The 13,728-nt window shown below is 35.0% G+C and overlaps 1 protein-coding gene across 4 annotated transcripts in view; it reads left to right on the top strand.

The window, feature by feature from the left end:
- Window positions 1-13,728, top strand: part of ENOC (cytosolic enolase) — a 183,268-nt gene that overhangs the window by 128,444 nt on the left and 41,096 nt on the right. For all 4 annotated transcript variants that reach the window (XM_089825574.1, XM_089825576.1, XM_089825575.1 and 1 more), the window contains exon 6: window positions 6,087-6,167. In XM_089825574.1, the coding sequence (XP_089681700.1) occupies window positions 6,087-6,167 (81 nt within the window). The remainder of the gene's footprint in view (window positions 1-6,086; window positions 6,168-13,728) is intronic.

The following is a 13,728-nucleotide window of genomic DNA, read 5'->3' as shown; positions in this document are numbered from 1 at the left end:
ACTCATGTTTTGGTGTTTAAAAGTCAAGAGGTTTTTGTTTTATGCCTTTTATGAATCACTTTTTGCTTAAAATGCCCGGAAAATTGGGGTTTTAATCCACTTTTATGCATTTTGATCCATGTATATGCATTTGGGGAAGTTGTTTTTGCATTCACAAGTGAAAAATGACTCAAAAACATGCATTTTTTTGCCACGTTTTTGCAAAAACGGTTCAGATTTTTGCATTAAAAAGTTATGTTTTTGTTCAAAAAACTCAAAAAAAATGCATTTCCAGCCCACACCTTTGATCAAGAGGGATTGTTTTTGAGTTTTAAATGCATGATATTGTCTTTGGAGACCGTGTATCTGACACTTTCATGTCAAATTCGACCCTTCATTGCTCATTAATTTTTGTTAAATTCAAGTATGAAAAAAGTCAAAAAATTGTTTGAAAATCCGGATTTGAGGGAGAATTGGTCTTCAAGTCTATAAAACTTGCTATTTTGGCTCTTTAAACTCTAAGTAAGTGGAGATTTTCAAACTTGCTCATCAATTCATGCTTATCTTGCTATTTCCATGCATATTATGGCTTGTTATTACACACTTGTCCATATATATGCCATGAAAAGTGCATTTTGCCTTTAAAAATAATGAAAACTCTCATTTTCACACTTTTGGAATTTCCCCAAATTCTAAATTCGAATTTGCATGTTCAAGTGCTTTGCATATTGACAAGTTCTTTCCCGAGAACTTGAGCACGTTTCACTTCACTCCACATTTCATTTCCATCTTTTCATGTCACAATACTTCGCATCTCATCCGACAAATGCAATTACACGTTTTCCATCTCATTCACCATCCGCACAGGCATGGAATCCCATTTTCCGCTTCTATTTTCGCTCATCTCACTTTTCTCATCCATTCACACGACACGATTATACAAAATGCCTTACGTGTAATTGCATCTAAAAGGTCCGATATTGATTAAAAGACACTCTAAAAAGTCAAAAAGATGTAATTTCATTTTCTATGTACTTTGACTTCATCTTTTTACCAAAGATGACTATAAAGTTCATTATTCCTCTTCCATTTTCCATTTTCATCTCTCCATATGCATTTGCACCTTCATGAGCAAATACATGTTTCCGCATCTTTCCATGCTTTCCATCTCATCCTTCATCCCTTGTTACATGTTGCATTTACATGTAATCTATTTCCGTGCAATGACATCTTGAAAGCCCAAGTCACTTTTTAAAAATCAGCAATCTCCATTTGCATGCATTCAAAAAAAGATGTTAAAGGTGCTGATGGAAAGTTATTCCGAGTTTACATCCGGACATTGTCAAGAAGGTTTTCAAAGTATCAGAGAATCCAGAATGTGTCAATCTACAAAAGGAGAATTCACGACAACTTGAGCGAGAAGAGATGGATCACATCAAGTTTTCAAATGACAATGGACAATTCATCAAAGTCAAAGGTTATCAAAAGATGCAACACCATGGTTATCAACGTGAATCCAGCGGTACAAAGTACATGAACTTTCGATCCTGTGATCATCCAGGATTGCATCGTCAAAGTACAAGGCCTTTCAAGACAATCCCTAGGATTGTTTCAATTCTCTTCCGTCTTTCTTCTTCTTCTTCTTTCATGTTTGTAGTTGGAGAGAATGCATTGCATGAAGATGTGTAATTACATGTAATGCGAGTTACATGTGTATGTAAAAGATGTAATGCGAGTTGCATGTAACCCTATATTTTCTCTTTTAGTTAGACTAGGTCAAAGTTGGTTGAGTTGCTCACACTTTTTCCTCCACCTTTTTCTCAACTCCTGTGCCTATATAAAGGAGTGCCCCCTCATTGTGAAAATCATCTTTTGTTGTATGCAAGAAAGCTTTACCACATTTGTGCAAGCATAACTTTGATTGTGTAGTACAAATTTGAAAGAAAAGTGAATAAAAGAAGCAATTGGATTCGAAGCTTTGACTAAAAACAATTGTGATAGAGAAAATTAGAAGCTTTGGCTGTAATTTGTGCCTATTGTCTTGATTTATGTTATTATTGTGTGTTCAATAAAAGAGCATGGTGATTTAAGAAGCAATTGGATCCGAGGCTTTGACTGGGAGCGGGTGTGGAAATATATAGCTAGAAGCTTTGTCTGTAGCTTATACTTCTTTCTTAATTCGAAAAATAGTAAATTATTCATACTTTTAGGTGTCTTTGTGCCCTAATTATAAAGCTTTTCATATAGAAGTACGACCGGACTTAGAGCTAAACCGATACATTTTCAGCTAGCCTTTGAGTTAGTGAAGGTTTATCGGTATCACTGTTTCCAGCTCTTGATAGAAGTGTAGTTAGAGATTCACCCTACCCATTACTTGCTCCAGGAGTAAGTGGATTCTTTCTTGAAAGATAAGAAGAAAGGATATTGGTAACACCCATTTTATAAAAAATCTCTCGACTTCTTGCTTACCTTGAGTTGATCCAAGGACCGTGAGAAGGGGGAGCCTTCCCTTTAAGGTAGGAGAGACTCTGTCTCACATGCTATGGCTGGTCATCCTATTTTGCGACTGGATTTTTACCCATAACCGTTAGTTGCAAAATATCTACCCAATAGCCTTTACCGACAACAGTGTACTCTTCTCCACCACCAAAAATAATAGAATCTGAGTAAGGCTGGTAGTTAGTGAACCAGTCTTTGCGGTGGGTGAAGTGACGAGAGGCATCTGAATCAATGTACCAGGCAGATTGTTTCACATGATCTGTAGGTCTTTTAGCCATGAAGGTGTAAAAGGCAAATTTCATCTGTTCAATGTGCTCTACATTGTTTGCTTTGGACTGCACTCCTGATTGCTTAGATTGGGCAGCTAAGCGTTTTTGACATTCAACCTTCATGTGACCAAACTTTTGGCAATAGTTACATTGAGTGTTCTCCTTCTTGGAGTCTTTTGAAGCTGGAGTAGAGGACTTCTGCTAAGAAGACTGTTGAGACTAGCCTTTATCCTTCTAAAAGGATTTAGCAGTAAAGGTTTGCTCTGTGGAGGTGGAGCTGGAACTGCTACCGATCTGTTGTTTCCACTGATCTTGTTGAAGTAGATGCATGTAGAGATCCATGAACTTCAGATCAACATCAATAGAAGTGATGTTGAGAGTCTCGATAAAATGTTCATAGGACTTGGGCAAGCTTTTAAGGATTATGACCACAATGTTCTCTTCCTCCATCTTGTGACCAATGCCAAGCAACTAATCACGGATTTCCTGAATCCTATTCAAGTGAGCCTGGAGCAATGTTCGCTCATCCATGATAATAGAAAACAGAGTGTTCTTCATAAAGAAGGCTTTGCTTTTGTCTGATGTCCCATGAAGTTTCTTCAAATGCTCCCATATCTCGGTAGTTGTTTTGGCGAATGGAATCTGAGGGAGCTGATCATTAGCAATGGATAATTTGAGAAGCATTACTGCCTCCTAGTTATTGAGATCCCATATATCTTAATAAATACCCGTTGTAGTCGAACGCTTTGTAACACCTAGGACAATCTGATCAGTAGATATTCAAAGATTGCTAGTATCCATTGCTTCCATGTGCTATAATTCTAACCATTGAATTTCAAATTGCCCTCAAACAGAATATTAGTCAAAGATGCCATAGCACGTTTTTCAATGAAAAAGTGAGAAAATTTGTGAAGGCACATTCTTCGAGGCAAAAAAGTTGAAGATTCAAAAAATTTGAAAGGGTACCCAAAAGAGAGCTCGAAAAACCCAAAAAGGAAATGTTGTTAGTTTCTAGATCTGTTGGATTGAAAATTGAGGCACGAAAAATAGGGCACCCAAAAAAATCGGACGACCTAGTTGAGCTCTCAAAAAACCCTTAAAGAATTGGCAATTAGGAAAAAATTTTGAACCCAAAAATTAGGGTTTTCAAAAAAACCCCAGTCGGCGACTATGGAGGCAAAAAAGTTGCAGGAAAAATGTTTTTCGCAAGCAAAAAGCGGACAATTTTGCATAGATCACGATTTGTAGGCAGAGATGATGCAGGAGATTTGAGTTTGGACCCTAAAAATGGCGATTTGACGCAGGAATGACTCCAAAAAAGGCGGACGAATGTGGGCAGAATGGCTGCAAAAAATGACCCTCAATTTGCAAATCCAAAAAAAAAACTCAAGCCAAATAACAAACACGAGCAAAAATATCAGATACGAGTTGGAGATTAAGCTGCAAAAACGCAAGACTAGGATTGCATTATTTTGCCAAAAAATTAGCAAAAAACCAATCGCAATTTCCAGAAAACTAGCCTCCAAAGATTTTAGTTGTAATTGATATTGGAACAGACGAATTTCTCACAAAAAACGGAAACCCTAGATGGGCTATTGAGAAAAACCTTAGAAATAATTTCGAATTTAGCAAATAATTTTGAATTTTTTTAAAGTTTTGGCTCTGATACCATATTATGAAGTAATTGGTAAAATACTTGCTTGTTATTAATAGAGACCAAGAGGTCTATATATACAAAAGAATCAAGCGATGTTTCCTTAGGAAACGATCGTAAAGAACTGAAATATTCTATTCTAACTAAAAGAGCTAACAGATAACTATAGCTAACTAAATATTAGAAACATTCTAATATTTACAATAGATTACAAGCAAATAACCATTAACTAATAATAGAAGCTTTTCTATTATCGTAATAATATATACACAATTTTTATACAGATGAACCCAAACCCCCCAAAACATTTTAATTGAACCAAGGAACTAAATCCACAAACCCAAAATAGGATCAATACCAAAACCAGCAACTTACGTTTAAATAATTTTCTAGTCATCTTCGAAAAGTTTGTCAACTTTAAAACTAGACACCCATGTTCCCCAAACCAGAATTTGGAGGAGCACCAATTTTAGCTGAAATTCAATGAAATCAAAGTGGCACAAAGTTAGGAATGTCCACAATTTACCAAAATTACTAAGATTTTAGTAATTTTGGTCAAGTCGTGGAGATTCATAACTTTGTGCCACTTTGATTGGCATTGAATTTCAGCTAAAACCAGTGCTTCTCCAAAGCTCTAGGATGGGCAACAGGGGGTGTGGTTTATAAGAAAATATGAACAGAGAAGCTAAAAATGATGTACACAAGATAATTCATGCTTCTTATTTTCTATTCAATACATTTGCATATTTATAGGATTCTTAACTCTTATTTGTAGGAAACAGCATTCTTTAATAGGCTGAGTTGTTTTAACAACTCAACATATGACAACTAAATAACTAACAATAACTAAACTATTAAGCAAACTATATGACTAATAATAATATTAAGTTGTTTAATAATAACTTAGCATTATGGCCTCTTAAATAATACTAAATTAAATAATCATATGACATTACCTATATGAACTCTAAATCTCAACATGGTTTTAAGGTTGACAAACTTTTCAAGTTGTGGATATTGATAACTTTTTCCTACTTTGATTGGCATTGAATTTCAGCTAAAATTGGCGCTTCTCCAAAATTCTGCAGTGGGGAATGGGGGGTGTGGTTTTGGGGTTGACAAACTTTTCGGAGATGACTATTTAATCATTTAAACAAATTAAAAGTAGCTGAAATCTCAAAAAGTAAACACAATGTACTCAATTTTCAATAACAAACCTCCAGTCTTTAGCTTACTAGGGACTTTAGCATCTTTTTCCTTGAAAGTTTCTTCAAAAAATATTTTAAAAATAATGCATTAAAGGGCTATACATCCCTAATAAGGGGCATCCTTTTCATCTCCTGATGTATCTCAGATGTTTGAAATGCCAATTGGGCCCTTAGGGACATGTCTTTGTAGGATGTTGGCTAAAGCACAGTTATGTGTTATGCAACACTAGATTTTTCTGGTTGTAAAAAAAATTTGTATTTGCCAAAATTTCTGTTCATAGAGAAGAATAAAGTATTATCATTATGACAGTTTTATTCTACTTTTTATCTATTTACTCCAAATTGATTGATTTAGATTTTTTCTATCTTGCACATATTCAAATGAAGGACTGTTGCTGATAATAATCAGACATCTTCTTAATACTTGAAGTGCTCTTCAGTTGATTATCATTAAATTTTATTTTTACTGCCTCTTAGGAGCTAATGATTCTTCCGATCGGGGCAAGCAGTTTCTCTGAGGCAATGCAAATGGGCTGTGAGACCTACCATCACTTAAAGGTATATAATTATCCTTTGTGAACCCCAACTCCTATGGTGTTCTTTCTTGATTGTCTGACAACTTACTGTGTTGTATATTGATGTTCGTATCACAGTAGTACATAGTGGTACTTGCTGACATCATCTTTCAGAAAAAAAGAAACAAGTTATGTTAATGTCCATCTGCATTTAATTTAGGTAAAGGGACTCAAATAGATACATTCACAACTAAAAAATACTTGTTGCACTGTACACTGTAAGAGGTGAAAAAGGACAGACAGACCAAGAATAACATATCCCCATCAACAAACAAACTGACATTCTTTGTGAGTTATTGCAGAGCTTTCATTTAATGCTATGATTAATGTTAATATTAAGCTTGTTGAGTTGTTCCTAGTTCTAAATTGGATGACAATGACTTCATGAACATCAAATAGACACATTACAAATCATAAGCTTGCAAAGGCCTCTATATTAATTTGGGTTTCATCACAATGATATGCACCCATTTAATGCGTGTTCTGCTGTTTACTTGTGTTTATTTTGTATAATCCATGCAAAATGCATATATGTTTTTTAATTACAATTTTTTTATCGTTGTTTGTGCCAATACAGAGTACTAGTTTTTGCCGAGTATGAGCTGTACTGGTATCTTAAATTTTTGCTTTACTAAGTATGAGTCAAGTTACTTCATCTTGGATGATATCATATGTAAACTTATTGAACATTTTCTTTCACAATGCTTTATGGGGCATCTTTTTAACTTCCAAAATTTAAAGGCTTATTCTATATCTTTACTTTATAGTCAGGCTCTTTCCTAGTCTTGCAGTCACTATCATTGCTTGTTGAGTAATTATTAATCCATGATCATATCATGGTTAGTGATTCTTTCACAAGAAGACGTTGTATGCTGCTATAGACCATAAGTGGAAAGTTGTAGCCAGGTCTCTTGTGTAGGAGACTGGATGTGAGGATTTAGAGAGGTGTTACAAACTCCATTTTTTGAGGAAGTATTGAAATATTTTAATTCGTGCTGCCTGAAAAACAAATTGAATATAACTCTATTAAATTACAAAGTAATCAAAGTTATTACAAAGTGTTTCTGAAAAGAGAACCTAATCTGTTGCCGCCAGGCCAAGGGCCAAATTGAAATATTAAGAAGATATTACAGACCTCTTTTTTGGAGGGGGAACAATAGTAAATAGGTGATTTAAAAGGATCTGGTCTTGGAGGAAAAGTATCCATTGGATGTTTGCTAAAAACTTCTCTCTTGAAGATTATCTGTACTCAGCTTTTGGCTAGAGAATGGATCTCCTCTTTTTAATGAAATTAGATGACAAAAAAATCTCTAATTCATCAAAGGCTATTCCATGCCGGGATTGCATTTGTGCTAAAAGAGTACAGTTGTCCAGTTTTATTTGTGATTGGGATGTTAGAAAATTCAGGATTTTATAATAGTTAGAATTTTCTAGGATACATATTAATCCAAGATGTTGTGATTAAAGCATTACTTCTAATATTATTGTCATAGTTTATTCTGATACAGATTGTATTCAGTTGGGTTGTACCCTTTGTTTATGATGAATTATTGTTGTTCATTATTTATTAAAAATGACTATTTGTGGAGCTTCCTTGACATAATTACCGTACCAGTTTTATTAATTGTAATGTCCCCATTCAGGATCACCTTATACTTTTCCCTAAATTCACAAATTCAAAATGAAACAGGAGCTACATGTAGTTAGTGATGTAATTCTTCCTCAAATAAGTCTGAAGATGAAGATAAGCTGTATTGACATCTGAAGTCATTCGAGAATAATATATCATTCCCAAAATTGCTCTTCCTTGGATGTTTTGCTCAAATGAAACATTCTCCTCTTGATATCTCCCGATGCAGGGGAGGAGAGTAAGCAAAAACTATAATTCATTAAACAAGTTTTCTGTTGATGGGAAACATTTGTGACTAGAGAAGAAGAATCAAGTAAGTCAAATGCTCTATAGAAACATTATAATTACAAACAAAGGTTGATATCAATGATGCCAATCAACGGTTTAGATAGAATTGTCTTACCCAAGTGACATTCATGGACAATAGACAGTAATAACACAACATCGATCATCTGGTCTAACAAAGGATCGATTGTAGTTATAGAATGTTCAATAGACAGATAGACTAAGTATGATAGATAAAGAATAACATCAATAAAATCTATATTGATCTACATGATATTCAATAATCATCACAGTGGCTAATATTGTTGATCGATCTAAAGACAAAAATTAGGCGACGACAATAATAACATATTAAGAGATCAGGTTAATGAAGAGCAACAATGACTTGTATAATTGCCAATGATTGATATTCCTTAATGGTATCGACGAACATAATCAAGAATATTCATTCGTGAATAGAGAGAGACTAATCAATGCTATCTTAAGTTGAATATGATTGAAATAAGCATGATCAAATGTATATCTTTACAAGGGGAACGATGTTAACTAGTTGTCTTAAAAATAGTAATCTAGACACCAATTACATATGAAAGAATACAGCAATTAGTGAAGTCTAATCTATAACCATGATTATCTTGAAATGTAGTATTACGGAAAAGAGGTGATACTTAACAGACATAAGGCATGTCTTTTAGAATGCAACTCATCCTTTCATTCAAAAGATACTTGAAGGTATTCATTTCCACTTCAGAAAGGATATATTTAGTTAAATAAACTTATTTGATTGCTATCCCATATGGATTGCTCTGTAATAGAGCATATTGCCTTCGGCATCAATTTTGGTTCAAGCATGTAAACTAACAATAAGAAATGGCATCTCAGAGGATATTGTTATTATCAAATCAGATACAATCCTATAAGGATTATTCATGAGGCATGATCAAATAAAGTACACACCTAAAAAGCAGTCATTACTTGGACTTAAAAAGGGAAAATGGAAGTCATGAACGCTCTAAGGAATATGAGCTAAATGTTTGCAGCACAACAATTGAACCATGAGTCTCTCACATCCACTCATAGTTGGAGGAAATGGAAGTGGTTACACTAAAGAGGGAAAGAACAATGGAAACCCCAAGAAAGGATAGTGCAAGAAGTGATCATCAAGCGCCACAAGGATGTTTCAAGAAGCCACGAATACATAAACAGGAAAAAGAAGTTATTGACTCATGTATCACCAATGAGGCAAGCACATGGATCCATGGGTATTATGGGGATGACCTCACATCCTCACAAGAATTGTGCTCAGGGAATAACAACATAAAAGTTAAATCTTGGAATCATAATTCTTTTTCTCTTGCGAAAGGAAACTTATCATCCATATTTGAGGGGACTAATGCATCTAATGTAAGAGAGTGTGAAGTCACAACTTGTGTCCAATCTTATCATCATGAGATAAGTAAACAAGGATTTATAACATCAAAAGTATGGGAAGATAAGATACAAAAGCTAGTGAACAAGGATGATCAATATGAACAAACAAATGATCATATCAGAAGATTACAAGATGAAGGAACAATGTAGTAGAAAAATCAGATAAGGCAGCAGACGATGAAAGTATGGATTTAGACAAGTTTGATTTCAGGAATGAGGACACTCTTCAATTTACTCATAACACCTTATTCAAAGTTGAAATAGACAAGACCTGCAGTAACCCACTCTTTGAACTGCATGAAGGAGTTGAATCGAAATCACACCAAGGGAAGGATGAAAATAAAATTTGGGATTCTGGTGCATCTTCAATCAGAGAAACATTAAGACTTGTCTACAGTAATATGGCAAGCTCTAACAATATTGTCACTAAATGTTCTTCAATCAGATTACAGAAGGGTACAGTTCACATCAGGCTTCCTACATTTGATAACAGTAAATGTTGTGAGTTGGATAACAAGGAGGCCCTCTTCTATCATATATTCTATGCAGAATAAGTATCACTATGTTCCAACTGAAATAACATCATTGAAGGATCTATTAGACATTGCAATTTATCTATATTCATGGAGATTAATTATTCAGATGTTTATTTCCATAACAAGAGACACTGGCTCCTATCAATATCCTAGGTCATTCCTAATCATGTGAAGTTGGAATCACTGGATTCTAGGATTCTTGATGAAAGGAGTCAAGAGTTTGACCTTATGATTGAACCATGTTGAGTCCTTGGGTTTTGAGAGCATAAATTTCCCGTGGTTTCCGAATAAGTATTTGCAGATTGACCCAAAGAATCAGCTTGTCAAAACTAGAATGAAGCAGCATCAACATAAGAATACACTCATGAGTTGGAATCCAATGTATAGTTGGGAATCAAAGGTTGATCATGGATATAAGTTTGAGGTCATCATAAGACATCCAGGTTAAGGATCTATGCAGCTTTGGATGAACCACTTATAGACAAGCCTTACAAGATTGTTATTCTTGATGACATTAAGAACCATTGGATTCTAAGCAAGGGGACACCAAAGCCTACATGATGATTGAATTGCATAATGAGTTTAAAGGCATCTGTTGGGTGGATATTTTGCAACCGACAGTTTTGGGTAAAAATCTAGTCGCAAAATAGGATGACCAACCACAGCATGTGAGACAGAGTCCCTCCTACCTTAAAGGGAAGGCTCTCCCTTCTCACCGTTCCTTGAATGAATGAACTCAAGGTAAGCAAGAAGTTGAGAGATTTTATAAAATGGGTGTTACCAATATCCTTTCTTCTTATCTTTCAAAAAAAAATCCACTTACTCGTAGAGCTAGTAATGGGCAGGGTGAATCTCTAACTACACTTCTATCAAGAGCTGGAAACAGTTATTTCGATAAACCTTTACTAACTCAAAGGCTAGCTGAAAATGTACCGGTTTGGCTCTAAGTTCAGTCGTACTTCTATATGGAAAAGCTTTACAATTTAGGGCACAAAGACTCCTAAAAATAAAAATAACTTAATTATTTTGCGAATTAAGAAAGAAGTATAAGCTATAGACAAAGCTTCTAGCTATACACTTCCACAATTGCTCCTGGTCAAAGCTCTGGCTCCAATTGCTTCTTAACTCTTTTCTATTCAATTCACGAGATACCATTACCAATAACAAAAGATAATATGAATCAAAGATAACTTGGATGAATTATAGACAAAGCTTACAACTCACATAAATAACAATCTCACTTAATCAAAGTTAAGTCTCAAATGCTCCTTCGTATTCACTTTGTCTCAAAATAGTGTTTACACAAACAAAGTTCTGCTGACACAGTTTCTCTAGAGCTCTCTTGCATGAAGATAATGATGATTTTAAAATGAGGGGGCACTCCTTTATATAGACACATGAGTTGAGAAAAAGGTGGAGGAAAAAGTGGGAGCAACTCAACCAACTTTGACCTAGTTCAACTACAGAAGAAAATAAAGGGTTACATGCAACTGCACATGCAACTCGCATTACATCCTTTTACATATATGTAACTCGCATTACATGTAATTACACTTTTTCATGTAATGCATCCTTTACAACTACTAACACGAAATAAAAACAAAAACAACAATCTTAAAGATTGTTTCTCAGTGCCTTGAATTTGACAATGATGTCACGCACTATGGGAAGATCAACAATTTCTATAGTCTTCGATATGGCATTTACTCTTACTGCATTTTCATATGCTGATTGCACAACTTTAGCATTTACTGTTGTGGTAGTTAACAAGTGTTTTGTCAAGGATTTATAGAAAACAAACTTGTTCATCGTGTGCGAACCAAAATCTTCAGAATCTACATCAGCATTGATCCTGATTGTATATTCTGAATTTACTCTCTCTATTGCAATAAGATTACCAGATTCATGAGTAACATGGCATCCCATCTGCTCCAAATCGCAAGTAACACTTGTTTCATCTACTTGACAATCTCCAAAGGCCACCTGCAACTTTGTGATCGACTTCCTCAATGTTTCCTCCTTGTAACCAATGAGTCCTTGAAATCTAAAGAACATTTCACATGACGGAAGAATGTCACATGAGACCAAAGCATTCAAATCGAATTTTATCATTTCATCCCAATCATCGAGGATTTCCTTCAAGTTATCCTCTTCTTGAGTCAAAGAAGAAATTAAATTTCGCTCCATTTCATTCATCTCTTTGATATGTCTAAGAATTGCAAATGTTTTTGTGATCACTTGAACTCCTTCAAAAATGACTTCCTGTATCCAAAACTTAGTGGCCTCAATCAACTTTCTCTCCTTAGACATTTGAGACATAACAACAACACTCTGAGAAGATTGTTTCTGGATGATCTCATTTAGACGAGAGACCTCCTGTTTCAGTTGATTTTTTTTTTCTCAAAGTTCATGATTGCTCTTTGATACATTAGCCAATGCATCTTGAGCACCTGGCAAACAACTCAAACGTGATTGCATTCCAATTTCAACCTTAGTAAACTTGTAGTGAGAACAAGTAAGTTCCTCAACAGGTTTATCTACCAAGGTGTCAACAACCTCAACAAATTTGGTTTTATCAAAATCAACCAAAATTTTGGAAGCAATCTTGTCTTTCAAAGATTTGGATTTGGTCTTCTTAATTGGAAGGTTGTCCGGAGGAACAACCACTTTCCACCTCTTCGTTGTTATTTTGCTCAACCATGTAGGTAGGCTGAAATTTTCATCCGTAGAAGTAGGTACAGTGGAAATCATTGGCATTGATCCAGATTGTATTTCCGTAGTGTCTGAGCAAGATTCAGTCTGTACAACTGAACGCATAGGAACATGTTGAGAAGACTCTGTCATAAAAAGCTCAAATCCTGTCAAAGATGTATCAAGTTGGGAAACTTGACCACTGGTAAGAGTTGGAAAATCTTCAAACACGTTTGCTAAATGATCATATTGTTCATGTGCAGGGATACGAGGAGCAACAAAGGATATAGGAAGAGCCATGGTATTAACCTCTGAAACTGGAATAGGAGTGAAAACAGTGGATTATGAATCCACATCATCATTAACCTCATGTAGAAAAGACTCTTCATGTATAGAAGATGTACAAGCTTGTGCAAGCTTTGGAGGAGATATGATCATGATTTCCTCTTCATTTGAATCTCCTTTATCTGATTCTATTTCCAATTCCTCTTCTGATTCTTCCACTGATTCTTGAATTGGTTCAAGAACTTGAGATGAATTAGCTCCTTTTCCACCGTTCGATTTGAATTTAAGGCAACCCTTAGCATCAGAGGATGAGGCACTATCTTTCCCTGTGATTTCTAATTGTGACTTCTTGCCAAAAGGACTAAAACTTCCACAATCCAAGCCCATCTTAGGATTTACTCTTTTAATGCCTTTACTTTTAAACTATTCGTTGGTGTTTACTAAGATGGATTGAAATCTATCCATGATAGACGTACCTTCCTTTTGTTGCCATTGGATAGGAAAAAAGGGCACTTCTTATCAAAGCCGGCTTGATAAAACTCTGGATCAAGGATGTTGCCATCATCTTCAATTTGAAAATCTGAAGGGATTTCCAACATGTTAAAATCAATTATCTGTTGTAGGGTTAATCTATAGTAGTCCATCTTCATGATATCAAGTTCTGTCCTCATATTTATCCAGATGTC

Source organism: Cupressus sempervirens, chromosome 4, assembly GCF_028749045.1.
Source record: "Cupressus sempervirens isolate cs-2001-9-10 chromosome 4, ASM2874904v1, whole genome shotgun sequence".
In the NCBI taxonomy this organism is placed as follows: Eukaryota; Viridiplantae; Streptophyta; class Pinopsida; order Cupressales; family Cupressaceae; genus Cupressus; species Cupressus sempervirens.
Note: the sequence above shows the minus strand (reverse complement) of the source record. Positions and strands in the feature narration are given on the sequence as shown.